The sequence below is a fragment of the Amphibalanus amphitrite genome, unplaced genomic scaffold (assembly GCF_019059575.1).
Source record: "Amphibalanus amphitrite isolate SeventyFive unplaced genomic scaffold, NRLGWU_Aamphi_draft 000710F_arrow, whole genome shotgun sequence".
Classification (NCBI taxonomy): domain Eukaryota; kingdom Metazoa; phylum Arthropoda; class Thecostraca; order Balanomorpha; family Balanidae; genus Amphibalanus; species Amphibalanus amphitrite.
The window spans coordinates 213,899-230,315 of NW_024882204.1; the positions used below are offsets into that span (position 1 = coordinate 213,899).

The 16,417-nt window shown below is 47.9% G+C and overlaps 1 protein-coding gene across 11 annotated transcripts; it reads right to left on the reverse strand.

The window, feature by feature from the left end:
• Window positions 1–625: 625 nt before the first annotated feature.
• Window positions 626–16,390, reverse strand: LOC122364979 (coatomer subunit beta-like). 11 transcript variants are annotated; one of them, XM_043335821.1, is made up of 17 exons: window positions 16,005–16,093; window positions 14,082–14,096; window positions 12,771–12,885; window positions 11,301–11,530; window positions 10,951–11,120; window positions 10,512–10,719; window positions 9,984–10,121; window positions 9,451–9,618; window positions 4,583–4,710; window positions 4,118–4,333; window positions 3,514–3,759; window positions 2,937–3,279; window positions 2,279–2,707; window positions 1,920–2,105; window positions 1,521–1,610; window positions 1,083–1,235; window positions 626–897 (listed from the first exon to the last, which is right to left on the reverse strand). In XM_043335821.1, exons 3-17 carry the CDS (start codon window positions 12,856–12,858, stop codon window positions 817–819), a joined length of 2,874 nt encoding a protein of 957 aa, XP_043191756.1. In that variant the 5' UTR covers window positions 12,859–12,885; window positions 14,082–14,096; window positions 16,005–16,093; the 3' UTR covers window positions 626–816. The 11 variants fall into 11 exon arrangements, with proteins under 11 accessions (XP_043191756.1, XP_043191760.1, XP_043191755.1 ...); XM_043335825.1 differs by having other exon boundaries at window positions 12,771–12,882; window positions 16,005–16,063; XM_043335820.1 differs by lacking the exons at window positions 14,082–14,096; window positions 16,005–16,093 and adding an exon at window positions 16,149–16,390.
• Between the last annotated feature and the right edge of the window lie 27 nt (window positions 16,391–16,417).

Genomic DNA, 16,417 nt, shown 5'->3' on the forward strand with positions numbered 1-16,417 from the left:
TTTTTATCTCGGTAGCTGGGGTTGGAGTGAACTGTTGTGACGCCGCGCGTAGTGCCACTGGTAGCTATTTAAGTTTATAATTCCGAGGCCAAGAACGACGTTTTAGCGTCGTGTCACTTTCCACTCAGGATCATTAGAGTTAGAGTACAACACCTTGCCGAAGCCCTGCTGCCTCTCGGAAACATTTTCCACCGAGAGGACTGCGGCGAACCGCGATCTTTCGTGTGCTTTTTACTTTGTTGCAATACGTGATGCAACCGTGTGTTCGGTGGTATTGAGTGGTGGTCCGTCTTGGACTGCCACAAACATGTGCAATATATTTTGAGATCTTTTCATTCAGGTTCTTTTTCTGGGACGATTCTTCCAAGGCAGTTTTCCAGCGCAAGGCTACCAGGTCTGCGGTAGCAACTAAGCAGTCTCTTGGAATGCATCGGACAGGCCAATAGTACAGCGTCGTAACATGTTACATGGAATTAGCGTTTTCCGTCCATCGCATCTCAGGAGCCGGATGAGTGAGAAAGAGCGAACTAAATGCAAAATTGGAACAGGGAAAACCTAAATCACCCCATCAGCCTTGCTTAGAACTCTGGCAATCCGCTTTCAATCGAAAAAAAAAACTCCGCAATACCTCACCCATTTAAATGTATTCAGTCGCGCAGAACGAATATTCATCACTCAAAACACAGGCGACCCGATGCAGTTGGACCACAAAACGAATAAAGTTATATATTTTCTGTAAAGAAATCACCGTCGTCTCGGCGCGCCGTGGAATAGGTCACTCGGTGTTCTTGCAGTCGGCTCTCGGCCACTGCCGACTCAGGCTCCAGCGGGCGCGGCCGCTGCGCGGGCCTTCTTCTGTACCTGGCTGATCTTGTCGCCAAGACTGAGCGCCATTCCCTGTCAGACACAGACACAGACACAGCGGTCAGACCAGGGCCGACGGGAGACCTCCCTCATATGACACACAGTGTACCCAGGCGAACATCCACTCCCTTTCTACCGTCTCTGAGGCTCCACGTAACACTCCAACCCCAGACCCTCCGCCATTCTTTCCACTTCCAGCGCCGCGTTCTTAGACTCACCTGGCTCTTGGCGCGGATGCGAATGTGTCCGATGACAGGCGCATCCGGCTTGTTGAACGGCTTCTCCACGCTGAGGTTGGCCAGCGCGTCCTCGCCGAAGATGGAGCGGGCGTACAGGTTGGCGGCCAGGAAACCGCTGTCACCCGACAGGCCCTGGGGAACGGGAGAGAGGAAGACGTGGTCATAAACCCCGCACACGGAGCTTTCGATCATACAGACTGACAAGAGGCGGGCAGACTGAATGCAGCTCAGCTCACGATCACAGCAGTTTACATTATCTGGGGTTTCTTTAGCGTACTTAAATAATGGGCATGATATACAACAAAAATAAATATTGAATTGGTGTTCCAGTGTTAGCTTGACTCACCAACAGAACGAGAACGAGAAAGGTGAGACCGAGCGTATTACCGTGCGGTACCTCGATCACTGACACCGTACCTTCTCCGGTGTGAGACAGCGCATGTTGGTGGACGTCATCAGATGGGTGAGGTACTCGTTCAGGTCCGTGAGCGTAGTGTTGACCGACACCTGTGGACAGAACACACGGGGCCGAGATCGTCAGGCCAAGGGAGATTTCCATCACATTCGACATTCACGGCGAAATCAACGAATGATGAATGCGACTAATTGGACGGTGACAACACATCATTCAAGAACAAACTTCACACTGCCGAAGAAGGCAGACAATGATGAAAGCAAAGTTGACTATTGTCAATGTAAGGTGCCCGAACCAGTGCTGTGATCATCGAGGTCCAAAAGAAGTCAGACACCGAGCCTTACTCTCGCTTAGGCCCCTTGCTATCTCGCCGATCCTGGCGCACCATCACCACATCTCACCTTGTTCTCCCACTCGAACTCTGCCCACATCTGTCGGAACTCCTGGTCGGAGCACGACGCCGGCACGATGTAGTCCATGATGTCGATGTGGATGTCGTTCAGTACCACGACGTTACGGTCGTTGCCCGCGCCAGTCACGTCGTACACGATGTTGCCGAAGATGATGGCGTTCTCCGTGCTAGCGACCTGGAGGGAGGGCACACACGGTCATCTCAGCCCAAAACGGCTGGAAGGGACGACACAGATCGTACCTTCAAACATGCAACATGTAAAGAATATGCAAATTGGATATATGTATGCTATCCCACAGGTTGATGCCGGCAAATCATAAGAGAGCGACTAAATAGCATGATGCGTACCTTCACGTTGGCTTTGATATTAGCAAAGTCCTTGGGTCCGAGCACCAGCGGCGACGGCTTCTCGACCAGCTTGAGGTCGCCGAGGGTGGCCAGCTCGAGGCAGCAGTTCTGCAGCGTGTCCGACGTCTGGTTCACCACCAGCACGTCCAGCACGATGTCGTACTGGTTGACGTTGACGTACGCCTCGGCGTAGACGGGGTCCGAGAAGCCGGTCAGCTGGGTGACCTTGCTCAGTTTGGAGGAGCTGAAGTCGGCGGCCGAGCGTTTGACGGCGCCCACCGCCTGCGAGAGCGAGGCCTCGAAGACGTCCTCGCTGCCGGCCAGCTCGTTACGGCCAGACAGCTGCAGGAAGGCGATCGGCGCGTCCGGCTGCACGGCCAGCACGCCGCGCTCCTTGGCCGTGCGCGGCGCCTCAGTCTCCGCCTTCACCTGCCAATACAGAGTGACGGGCTGGATCAGCGACTGCAGCTCCTCGTACATACATGACAAAACAACTGTCAGACCATCCTGGCCAGCTCAAAACACATAAACGCATCCAACTGTTCTAAATACCATAGAGTGGGTGTTTTAATAATCGTATATCACACTTACCATTCTAGTCTGTGCTGCGACCAAGATGCGCTGACTATCATTCAATCCTAATGTTAGGCGGGCGTACCTTCAGCATAGAGTTGAGGGCGTCCTTGCAGGCGCTGAGGAAGATTTTCTCTAGTAGCGGGTTGGGCTCGGCGACCACGCGCAGACACAGCTGTAGCCGCTCCAGGTCGTCGTCGCTGATGGCCTTGTCGGGCAGCCCGGAGCGGCCCAGGTGCATCATGCTGGCGATGATCAGCATGGCCTCTGCACGCAGCCGGTGCTGTTTCACCGGCGCCGTCACCAGTCGGCAGTAGCGCAGGGCCAGCTTAGCCACCGTGGCAGCCAGCACGGAGGCCACGAAAAAGTCGCCCGACATCAGGTATTTGCGCAGTGGCGGCCGCTCGGCGTCCGCCTTCTTGGCTGATCTGTTCACCCAGACAAGAATGAGAGTGGATCAAACAAAGGTGAGAGCAAGCCAGAGAAAACCATACTGTTCCTTCTATTGTAGCTATCAAACAGCGCAGTCCCGAAAACAAATAAAAAGTCTTGCAGTGGAAAATTAGCCAATAAACCTTACACTAATCCTACACCCGACCCATGATAGTCCTATAACAGTCCCACAATCTTCCCACTCCCCTGTAGACCCCGCCGCCACTCACGGCGCGGCGCTGAAGGCCGACTGTGTGGCGTATGTTCCGTCGGCGGTCACCAGTTTCTGCACAGTCTGCTGCTGCTGCGAGGGCTCCTCGTCGGTGGCCTGGCCGGCGGCGCGGCGCCGCTCGTCCTCCACCAGTGGCAGCTCGCCCAGCGCCTGACGCACCTGGGTCAGCACCGACTGTACGTCGTCGGCGGTGGTAGCGAACTCGCCCAGAATCCAGGTGGCGGCGCGGTGCACGCGGACCGAGCTGTGGGGCAGGGTGGGGACGGAGGAGTCAAACACAGCAGTTACAGCCAGGGCGTCAACGAACTTGTGATCGCTATGAGGCGTGACCTCATAGCTACTAAGGCCATTGCAGCCAGACTTTTTGTCGATCTAAAAAAAAAAACGCATGAGGACGGAAAAACGAGCATGTGAACCTAAAATACACTAATGCTCAACTTACCGGTTAAATATTCGGATTCGGTCATTTTTATAGCTACAAATAAGCTTTCCCAATCGCATTACCATCACCCACCACTATACCACCACTATAATATCACTGGTAAGCGGTCATCTGTTTTATGCATCCCAGTCTCCCAGCCCGCCGTTAGCCAGTGTCTCACCCGATGATGGGATACGCCTCGAGCAGCTGTTCGAGCACCAGCGGTCGCAGGTTGTCGAACCGCTGCACGGCCTCGCGGAGGAACACCAGCACATCGGCGGCAGCCAGCTCGTTCGAGTCGGAGAGGAACTCGGTCAGCAGGGGGATCACCGTGGCCGACACGTCCGGGAACTTGATGGAACACGAGTGGAGTGTCCGCACCAGCAGCTGACGGTACCTGGAAGCACGGGACGGGAGCAAGGCCGGTCAGCACCACACACGACGCGCTGGTAAACTCATATGAATTACTGGCAGGCCGCAGGGTCCCAGCCGTGAGCCGAGACAAAAAACGCTTATCATGCTTGGGCTTTCGATGACAAATTCATGGCGCATATTGTGCACATAAAGCTTACAGTCAATTGGTATTAAATACACGATCAAACTCCGACACGAACCGAGTCGGCATCGCCCGACGCGCGTCACTCACTTGCCGACGTCCTCGTGCTCGACGGTGTTGTGCGTCTTGGTGACCTCCTTCTTCAGCACCAGCACCAGCTCCTCGACAGTGCGGGACGTCACCAGGTCCATGGCCAGCTCCAGCGTTTTCTTACGCACCTGGTGACACGAGGCAGCAAGCGGACGGGGTCAGTCAACAGTGAGTGCCGGTCGAGATCCGGGTGAATGGAGAACATTGCTTTATAACTCATATCAGCTGGCTGGCCAGCTGACCGTCGGATGGTTTTGTGGAGGCTCCGTATTTATTCTGGATTTAATTAAGTTTTTGGAAGTATTGTTCATTATTGTTGGTCTCTTTCGATCTGTAGAAGAATCTTTTCTTCAAAGAAGCAAGATTTCATCTTCCGGAGCATCGTAAGTGTTTGAATTGCTGTCTTGAAATATGCTTGAATTTTCGGGACTGAATGATTTTTGATGTCAACCGTTCGACGTCGTGATCAAGAATAACGGCTCGATATTTCGATTTGTTCTTACAGAACGTGACGTTGTGAGCCTAGCGCCTGAAAACCGCAGGTTCATAAACTTATCTTCGGTTGCGGCCCAGATGGCCTTGATAATTAATGAGCTACTATGCTATATGATCTGTAAGATTGACTGTGTTCCAATCGATGTCATTGTCAAGTTAGTGGGTGAGAATTTCAGTGATGATGAAGTCGAGGCTGCCAAGAGCCTTCTTTGTGACTATGTTGACGAGTCTATTAGAGTTGGGAATCGTCGTGGCCAAAACAAAAAGAAAATGAATTTGGATGGAATCGCGAAAATGCTGATCGAGTGCGATAGATCCCAGCTACCGAAGTTTGTCGCTCTCGATTTGGCCAGATTGCCTCCCATCTCAGTTGACTCCATTGATGTGAGCTCACTTATGCGTAAACAACAGATTATGGATATTGAGCTTAGTACTATGAAGGATATGATGCAGGATATTCTCAAGGTAACTGCAGATACTTCTGAAAAGGTGGAAAAAGCTATCACCTGCAAGTCTACGCCCGTCACCCAGATTGAGTGTGATGCCAATCAGCCTGAGAGCAAGTTGTCGTACGCTGGGGTGGTGCAGGCTGTTCGCAGTTGTCAAGATGGTGAGGACTGGACGGTAGCTAACCGGGTGAAGAGGGGCAAGGCTCCTGCTCCCAGACCCTCTCCCGCTCCGCCTGGTGTCGCATCTACGAGTACCACTGCGGGAGCCACGGCCGGTGCTAGGGGCAAGGCGTCCCACTCCCAGACGGCTTCCATCGTAATCGGCTCCAAAAAGTGTACAGGTGGGCCGATCCGGGCGGTTCCCACCATCAAACGTCACTCCATGTTCATGTCACGGCTCCCGCCTGGAACTGGTGAGGATGCTGTCACTTCGTATGTCCGGGAACAGACTGGCGCTGAGTCGGTGACGGCGACTAAGCTACAGACTCGATTTGACACCTACGAGTCCTACCGTCTCGACATCGTCAATCCATCAGCTGGGCTGGACTTGCTGGATCCCCAACTTTGGGCTGAGGGACTGATTGTCAGACGTTTCTTCCAGAAACGTGGCTCTGTGGGTTCCCCCTCTGAGACGGGGACTTCAAATGGCGCTGTGTGATGTGATGTGATGCGTGTGACTTTTTTTATCTCCTTGCGCCCTTTTGCTTTTTTTCTTCTTCTTATGCCTGATGCTACAAATTAGCACTTACAACTGCCAATCTTCTAAGCGTAACACTGGTGGCATTCATAAGTTATGTGAACAGTCTGATTTAGTTTTCTTGCAAGAGCATTGGCTTTTTCCGGATGATCTCCCAACTCTGAATAATATTCACAATGATTTTGTTTCGTTCGCTCTCTCATCAATGGATCCTTCGTTAGAGCTAGTTGCAGGTAGGCCATTCGGCGGTGTTGCTGTGTTGTGGCGTAAGACCTTAGCGCCTTATGTCACTCCCATGTCCTTTGATGATGACCGTATCGTAGGCTTAGAGTTAAATCGTGATGGGGTAAAGATGCTTTTCTTGGGGGTGTACTTGCCATACTGTTCACACCAAAATTTTGATAGATTCGTTTACTGTTTGGCTAAGTTGAAAACGATAATGGATGATTTTGAATCGCCGTATGTATGCATTCTTGGTGATTTCAATGCTGACATGGTGAAGGCCACTGAATTTGGCAAAGAGTTAGAATCTTTTTGTAATCAGTCTAACCTTTTCGTGGTCGATGCAATGCATCTTCCAGATGACTCCAAAACTCACCTAAATGATGGACATGGTACGGAATCATGGCTCGACCATATCGTCTGCACTGAAGGTTTCTTAGAGCTTGTGAACAATATCATAATTGATCAATCTATTCTTAGCTCTGATCATCTCCCTGTTATGATGAAAATCAGGTCTCAGGAGGGGGTGAGTGATCTCAATACTTCTGCGCCCTTTGTGGATCAGAGGTGGGTTGTGGAATGAAATTCACTAACTGTGGAGGATTTGTCTGCTTTTGAAGTTGCTGTCAAAGAGAATTTGGATAAAATTCGCGTTCCTGGTGAATTGCTTCACTGCAGTGATTGCTCCTCTGCTGACCACCATGATGCTATTGCAGCGTATTATGATCAGGTGATTGCCTGTTTGAGGGAGGCTTCAAATAGGACGATAGGCAAAGCGTTAGGGTGTAATGCAAGGAAGGTTGTACCTGGCTGGAATGATCTTGTCAAGGAGAAACATACTTTATTTAGGGATGTTTATGCATTATGGGCGCTGATAGGCAAGCCTAGGGGTGGCTATATTTTTAATCAGATGCGTCTCGCTCGTTCACGATTCAAATTGTCACTTCGCTATTGTTTGAAAAATGAGAAGGAGCTTCGCGCAAAATCTCTCGCTGATAAACTCGTAAAGAGCCCTCAAAGCATGGCTGACTTTTGGAAAGAGGTCAGGAAATTGAATTGTTCTCCTCCTCTCGCACCTTCTGTTAATGGTGTGTCGGGTGAGGCTAATATCGCAAATATGTGGAAAGACCACTTCTCGGAAATTCTGAACACAGTTCAGAATAACGAGAAGAGAGCCTCTGTCGTGCACAGACTTTCAAATGTTCAATGCGCATTCCCATCGTTTTCAGTCGCTGAAGTTAGCAAATCTATTGGTGAACTATCATCAGGACGTTCTAGTGGCAAGGATGGTTTATGTTCCGAACATTTTAAATTTGCCGGCCTTCCTTGTGTGATTCATTTGTCTCTGTGTTTCACAATGTTTGTTCGTCACAACTTCTTACCTGCCTCTCTCACGAATGTTTTGTTAACCCCGATTGTAAAGGACAAAAATGGAAAGTTGAATGAGAAGGATAATTATAGGCCGATAGCTGTTGCAAGCGTTTGCTCCAAAGTCCTGGAAAGAGTAATTCTAAACCGTTGCTCTGTGCAACTCGGCACTAGTCATCACCAGTTTGGTTTTAAAGAAAATCATTCGACTGATATGGCTATTTATGCTTTGAAAGAGATCACTGACTATTATTTGCGTAACAGTAGCCCGGTGTTCCTTTGCTATCTCGACGCGAGGAAGGCGTTTGATCGTGTGAACCATTGGACTCTGTTTGAAAAATTACTTGACAGGGGTATTGACCCCCACTTGGTGAAGCTGATCTCTTCTTGGTATAAGTCTCAGGAGTTTCAGGTTCGTTGGGGCAAGTCCGTATCTATAGGATTCCATGTGTCTAACAGTGTCAGACAGGGTGGCATTTTGTCACCCTTCCTTTTCAATGTGTACACGGATGATCTGTCTACGGCTCTTAATCAGAGTGGTTATGGATGCCACTATCAGGGCAGTATGAATCATTTTTATTATGCAGACGATATGGTTGTGTTATCTCCGTCTCCATTTGGCCTGCAGAAATTGCTGAATATATGCGAGAGTTATGCTGTGAGTCACGATATTCTGTTTAATTCCAAGAAGTCTGTTTGTATGGCAATGTTACCCAAGAAATTTCGTGACATGACCTTACCCACGATTTTTCTCTGTGGCCAGATTCTTAGCTTTGTTAATGATTATAAGTATCTTGGATATCAGATATCTTCTGACTTCGCCAGAGCTGATGATTCTGAAATTCGACAACAGTACAGGCTACTATGCTGTAGAGCTAATTCCCTTATTCGTAAGTTTGCTTTGTGCACACACTATGTGAAGAAGTATTTGTACAACATTTATTGTTCTAATATTAGTAACATGCACTTATGGCATTCCTATCACATGTCTGATTTGAGGAAATTTAAGGTTTGTTTTAATAATGCAGCTAGGATGTTTTTTGGCTACGACCGGTATTGCAGTGCGTCCGAAATGTTCGCGCAGCAAAGTGTAGATGGCTATGAAGCGACTCGCCGCAAATCGGTGTGGAATTTCCTGTCACGAATTAGTATGTCAGATAATCGTATCATATCTACATTGGTCTGTAGTGATCTGGCTTGTACATCATCGATCAGGAAGATGTGGTCAAAAGTTCTGTATGGATGGTAATTTGTCAATGTATGTATCGATGTTTGAACTTCCTGTGAAGTGAATTTCCCCTTCATTCCCCATTTCTGGACCAGGAGTCCGTAAATACAGCATCTCTCTCTCTCTCTCTCTTTATAGCTCAATGCTCGAAGAGTTACGAGCGTAACTGAGACTAACTTTACAACATTTTAAGAAACCGGACAGCTGTTGACTCGTTTTGTCGTGCAGTTCGTATAAGCGTGTTCTCTGCATAACGCAAGTTAAGTGCAATACGGCATGTGTGAAAGGAAATAAAGACGAATGCAGAGCATCGGTGATAAGCTCTATGCGTACACGCAAGCCCATGAGTATTGGGTAGATTGCAGATGTTCATACCTTCGGGTGTTTCACAGGTGACCGACGGGCTCACCTCGAGGTCCGGCGTGGCCAGGATGCGCAGAATGTCCATGACCAGCTCCTGCAGGACCCGCTCGTGGCTCGGGTGCTCCTTGAGCGCCACCAGACGGTCCAGCACGATCAGCTTCACGTTGTTGTCAGACTCCTTCAGGATGATCTCGATGTAGGCCGTGGCGGCCGCCTGATGAGTAGGGAATACGCATAGCTGGTATGAGACGAGTGTATAAATGCGCAAGTGTGACGGTACGTCGAGTCTGGCAGGGGCAGACACTGCTCATTTTTCAATTATACGACATTACACTCGACTATTGGGCAAATAAAACACCCACAAATCACCCAGTAGCAAAGAAGGTTAGCTTCATCCAGTGAAGCTTATATTCATAGGCGACTATCCTATCGTAAGCCTGTGGAGGCCAGAACGGTAGTCGATCAATCTCTGCAATTACTGGCGTCTACTAACACGGAGTTCGTAATTCGTACACATCTACACTTTGTAGTTCGTACGCGGAGTTGTGCGCAAACTGCAGTGGTGTAGCGAGCACTGACCCGAACAGCTGTCGGCGCCGAGCTGAGCGTGACCAGGGTGCCGGCGGCCTCGTACCGGACGGCGGCGCTGCTCGAGTTGAGCAGGTTGTAGATGCAGCGGATGAACCGAGACCGCTCCGACGGGTTGGCGTGGCACACCTGCGTGATGCGAAGATCGGAGCAAACGTTACAAATATAATGAATACGGTTGGTCTGGGGGTTCACGTACACAAGGCAAAAAATAACAAACGGGGGATACACTGGCAGCTAACAAGGACTTCTGTAGCCATAACATACGGAAATCGTACCCTACGCCAACGTCAAACGTGCAACCAACCTTAGAGTTCGCACCACAAAAATATATCAAGGATCGACTCATGAGATCGTAATATTTATAGATCTGACGACTAACACGAAATACGTATAATAATTCATTTTCTACAAGATCATAACCCGTGAAACTGTTATCCATCTGGCATCCATCCCATATTTTTCTCACTTTAATAGCTCATTTCCATCGAGCCCAGTCCACCGGGCGCCGTTACCCACCTTGTAGATGAGCTCGACAATGACGAGCTGCAGGATGTCGCCGAACGTGTTGACCTGCTCGATGCACGAGCTGAGGTAGGAGAGCGCCCGCTCCTGGTCAGCGTGGATCAGCATCATGAAGGCGTTCCGGCGGCACGACATGTCCTGCTCGCCCTCCAGGAACGTGGCAATCAGCTCCGGGGCGTCCGGGATCAGGAAGTCAAAGTTCCTGTCGACAGTAACAGGTTAGGTCAGTTGTGAATACATATAATTAATTAAGGTGATTAAAGCAGCGAAATGCGTGTTTAATGGGGCATGAGAAATGCTCAAAGAATGACAACATGATGAATCATGTCAGCATGAGCGACACTAGTCCAAATCCTGTAAATAGACAGGACAGCAATGTAGCTCCGCCGGGATAAGTGCACATGTGTTATCGTGAGTACGCGTAAGCCGGCACCTGTAGATAGTGAAGACAGCCATGACGGCGTTCCTGCGCACATAGGAGTGTCTGTGCTCCAGACAGGCCTGGATGGCCGGCATCAGCGGCTCCAGCAGCTCGGGCTCCTTCAGCTTGCAGAGGAAGCGCAGCGTCGAGCCGCGAATGTATTCGTTCGGATGCTGGAGGTCCTGTAAACACAAACACATGTATGACAGCCTCAGACAAATACCAGGAACAGAGGAAAGCGATTCCAGTACAAAGAGCTCAGGACAGCTGCAGACAATGGAATTATGTAGAATTCCTAAAACTAACGTTAATTAACAAGTAACGATACTTATTCCAACCTCCAAGTGACATCTAACTCTCACCTTACGGTAGGCATCACACACAAGGATCATCTCCTGCATCAATTTGCCGTCCGGCAGAGTTTTGGGCACGATCTCCCAGAAGATGAGGAGCAACTTTTTGATGGTGTGGTCCTGAAGCGGCAGCACGAAGCGGATCACCGTCATCAGGATCCCTGGGATCTTCTCTCCAGCCAGAATAGAGTGGATGCATTTCTTCAGCGCCTCGGTCTTGGCTCGGATGTCACCACGCTCTGTAATGAAGAGTTGTGGTCAGTTCCGATGGGGTTGCCACTTGCCAGATGAGGTTTCTGAAGAAGAGACAGACTGGGAATATGCTAGCAAGTGCATTGAACATTAGCCCGCGCCCTGGTGTGTGTGTGTGGGGGGGGGGGAGGGGTGCGTTTGAAAACCCCTTGCAGTTTTCCGCAAATTTCAAAAAGAAAAGAAAACGGCAACACTATGCGCCATCGCCTTAGGACTATGCACCGCCGATCTCGCCTAAGGAAAAGTTCTAATGCTCGTCATAGCTATACCAACAGAATGATCGCTTTGAAACTTTAAGCTAGTGGTAACGGCATTATTATGCATACAATTTAAATATCAGAATTCTGATATTGGCGACCTAAAGTCAGGCCAATTTTGCGACAATTCTATTAGGTAAAATCAATGGGAGAAAATTAATCTGTGCTTCTTTTGGGTGAAAGTCATTCTAAGCCCACTCAATCATTAGGTAGGTAACAGCTGGTAGCTGAACATGAAATACCGAATCGGAAAATTGCGCCCCTGACTCCTCGTTGTGCCCCTGAGTCATCTCAGGTCATGAAAGGTCCCCAGCAGTTTGTCTACAATAACTTTTAACAGAGGTACGCAAGAGCGACGAAAACACCTTAGATGTGCAGTTCAGCTCCATGATACAGATCAACTGAAAGGCAATGTGTCCTTTCCCAGTCAGGTCATGATCTTGACTTAGGGCAAGTTTCCAAGCTGACCTTTTTAGGTTAAATTACAGTCCTTCTACACATCTCAATGAGAGGAGCACAATGCTGGTAAAATCTGTGTTGTACGCCCTCTGCAGGCTCAACTGTTGATTTATGGTCAAATTTGAGGACAAAGTTCAGAAAGAGGATAAAAAGCTATTGAATGCACTTCTCCGCGGCGATGTAGCTCTATTCGGTCCTAAGTTGAGCACAGGTTCATAGAAAATTGCTGACATGAGCAAAATGTGACCTCTGATTATCTCTGGTACATGGCCTTTGAACTGACATAACAATTACTGAAGTACCTTCTAACCCCACCCACTATGTGTCACTATGTGGCTCAGGAGCAGAGTTAGGCATGAAGGGGTGGGGGGGGGGGGCATTCCATTACCATCTAGCAGGGAATCAAAATCCAGGAGCCCAAGTGAGGTGCAGGTTGACCAAGCATTATTCAGTGCTTTTCTCAGTGATATATCCCTCAAGCACTGCAAATTTGTTTACTGCCATGACTTACCCAGGTCCTGTTTGAGCTGCTGCTCACTGGGCTGTTCAGTGTCTGATGGAGCTGTGATCAGCGTGTAGCATGGCTGCTCAGTCGCCATCACTGTTCACACTAGATTGTGGAACTGCTGCAAACACAGGGAATTAAATGTCACTTACAGTGTGATTATGGACAATAACATGTCTGTCTATGTTCATAAATGGCTAACTTACGACAGTTCAACAACAGCCTGGTCAACACACACTATTCTGTAAGTTGATAAATTGCAACAGACCTCACATTGTATTGAAGACCAAGAGGTCTCACTTAGCATTACTGTTACTCAAATTTGTGCTACCCAATTTTCAAATCTGTGCTTTTTCATTATCCTAATTTGCATACAAATTCATCACATTTTATAGCTCCTTTACATGAAACTGTTGCATACATTGCTCAATGCTGTTGAGATTTATCTCTGTCTCGATCCTGCTAATAAAAACAGGCAGACAGCACTCAGCAGAGCCAGTGCACAGACATTAATCATGTTTCACTGCTGCTGGTAGAATCAAAGAAGTATCAAGTATGGAGAGATCTCTATCTACAGCTTATTAATCATGGTGTGTCCAATTTCAAAACCTGCATAAAATGACTGACTCAATTTTTCCACCTGTATAATGTACCTATTGCTGCATCATACCCCAAATGATTACCTATACAATACACATAGCAAATGTGGATGTTACCATATGATACTACTACCTACTATGATTTAATATGAGTAGATTTAATAAAACATGATAAAAACAAATGAAAACATACAGCTGGCGTACAAGTCGATATGTACTCTTAACAAGCCTAATCAAATCAAAACCATGCATTTCTACAGGAGGGCTGTTCACGGGCCCTGTGTGCGGTCGGACCGCACGGCGCACACAGCCTCCAAGCTCCGCCCACTGCGTCCCTACGTCAGCCTTCCGTCACCGCACACAGCGATCTCTGTGCCCGGTCGGGACTGGCCACAGCGGACTGTCCACCGCATGCAGCCGTGACGTCAGAATCGCCTACCCATCCCCTACCCCCACGCCTGCTGGACGCACCGCACACACCGCACGCAGCAGTGTGCATGCCCGTGAACACCCCTAGGGTTTCTAATAGCATAAAATACACCTGATCTCAATGTTAAATGCCTACTCATAAGCTTTATTAATTGGCTAATTATTTGATTTCATATGCTAATGGTTAATGGTTGATTTCATAGCACACTACATCTCAATATAACAGCACAGCCAAGTAGGTATCATATCAGGCAGGGTAAATAAAACAGTACCTAGGCTAGGTACCTACCTACGATATTGATATAGGTATAGGTATAGGTATATAGATAATGGACTTGGGGTAGCAGTATGCTATTTGTTGTCCATGTCATTGTTGGCAAGGAAACATGTCAGGGTACTCATTGAGGTTGGAGGTCACAGGTCACAGTTGGCTTTGAGCTGGAGGTGCTTATCTAGCTTAGCTTTAAATGTAGCAGTGGTGTCAGCAGACACAACATCATCTGGTAGCTTGTGCCAGTCATTAGCCACCCTCTGTGAGAAGAACCTTTGTCTGGCTTGATGGACTGACTGCTCCTTGTGTAATTTCATATGGTGACCTCTTGTGTTTGTCGTCCTCAGTTTGAAAAACTTCTCTCTCCTCACATTGAGCTTCCCTGACATGATTTTATACGTCTCAATCAAGTCGCCTCTTTTTATCCTGTCTTTAATAGATACGGTCTTCAGGACTTTTAGTCTTTCTTGGTATGGCCTGTGCTTTAACCCCCTCACCAATCTTGTAGCTCTGCGCTGGATGTTTTCGAGGAGACTGATATCTTGAACAGCTTGGGGACCCACAGCTTGTATACAGTAGTCCAGGTGTGGTCTCACATATGAGTTGAAGAGGCTGGTGAAGTTTGTTGCTGTGATTTGGTCAAAGGACCTCTTTATCATTCGGAGAGCTACCATTGCTTTGCTCGCAGCTCTTTGACAGTGACTAGTAGGTCGAAGGTCGTTTGTTATAGTCACCCCCAGGTCTCGCTCCTTATCTGTGACTTCTAGTTTGACTCCTCTAATACTGTAAGATCTTTTTGGGTTATGTGGTCCACAGTGCATCACTTTACACTTTTGGGGGTTGAATTCAAGAAGCCATTGTTCAGTCCATTGCGAGAGTCTATCTAGGTCTGCCTGAAGTTGTTCTGAGTCCTCTGAATTTCTGACCTTGCGATAAATCTTCATGTCATCTGCAAACAGTTTTGCGTCGCACTGGACCAATGTGGGCAATTCGTTGACATATATCACAAACAGGATGGGTCCCAATACTGAGCCCTGCGGAACTCCGCTGGTCACAGCCTCTTCTCTAGATTCTTGGTCATGAACTACTACCTTCTGAGTCCTGTCCTGAAGAAAGTTTGTGATCCATTGAAGCACTCCTGCTTTGACACCATAGGCAGCCAGCTTCTTAACAAGTCTTCGGTGGGGCACAGAATCAAAGGCCTTTTTAAAGTCACAATAGATGATGTCCAGTCCACTGCTGCTGTCCAGTATGTGTGTCCAATCCTCCAGAGCCTCTAGAAGATTGGTCAAACATGATTTTCTGGGTACAAAGCCATGCTGTTCTTTGCAGATGAGATCTTTCTCTAATAGATGGTTGAGCAGGTGCCTTTTGATAATTCTTTCCATGACCTTACATGCATGACTAGTCAGACTCACAGGCCTGTAGTTACTTGCCAGTTTTTTGGAGCCTCCCTTGAAGAGTGGTACCACTGCTGCTCTCTTCCAAGCTGTTGGTAGCTGTCCGCTTGTCATGGACTTTTGGAATATCTGCATGAGTGGGTATGCTAGCTCAGGTGCACAGTTTTTCAAGAGAAAGGGGGAAACATCATCCGGTCCTGATGCCTTGTCTTCAGTCAACGTTTGAAGTTCATGGAGTACTTCCTGAAAAGTAATGTTAATATCCTCGAGTGATTCTCCTTCTTCCACCTGACTTTCAAAAGCTGGCAAAACACCGCCTTGTTCTTTTACAAAAACTGAGCAAAAGAATGTTTGTAGTTCATCTGCAATCTCTTTCTTTGTTGCTATCACAGTGCCATCAGGTTTGACTAGTTCCATCACTTTGTCTCTTGTTTTGCTTTGCAGTCTTACATATTTGGCTATCTTCTTTGGCATTATCTTAGCTGACCTTGCCAGCTCTTCCTCATACAACCTTCTTGTCTATGCTAGAAATGAAAAATATGCTAGAAACAGAAAGGAATAGACAGAATGATGAATCACGCACAGGAAAACAGCTTTTAGTTCGACCTCAATTCCAGTGAAACACAATTTTCTGAAGTAAGTGATATCCAACGCCCACGACAACAACTTCTACAATATTTTATACCTTGATTTTATACAAATAACAAACAACGCGTTGTCGTGTTGTCGTCGGTGTTTTCTATGCCCCTGACAATTATGGCGCACCGGCTGACATCCACGTATCATTACTAGTGTTGAACCTTGTCATATTAAAATTCGCTCAAAATTAAGTTAGCTCTCAGAACTATTATTTTTGGTGTGAACATAATTTTTTGAAATTGCAAGTGCATCATTAAGTACCCAATCATCTATTTGCTATCTTATTTTGTGTTGTAAAATCTCGCAAAATTCATC

Coding starts and splice junctions, on each gene's coding strand:
- LOC122364979 (XM_043335820.1), bottom strand. CDS start 12,858: ATGGCGACTGAGCAGCCATGCTACACGCTGATCACAGCTCCATCAGAC. Junction 3,760..4,117: donor GAGGCGTATCCCATCATCGG/GTGAGACACTGG, acceptor CCTGCCCCACAG/CTCGGTCCGCGTGCACCGCG. Junction 898..1,082: donor GCATCCGCGCCAAGAGCCAG/GTGAGTCTAAGA, acceptor TGTGTCTGACAG/GGAATGGCGCTCAGTCTTGG.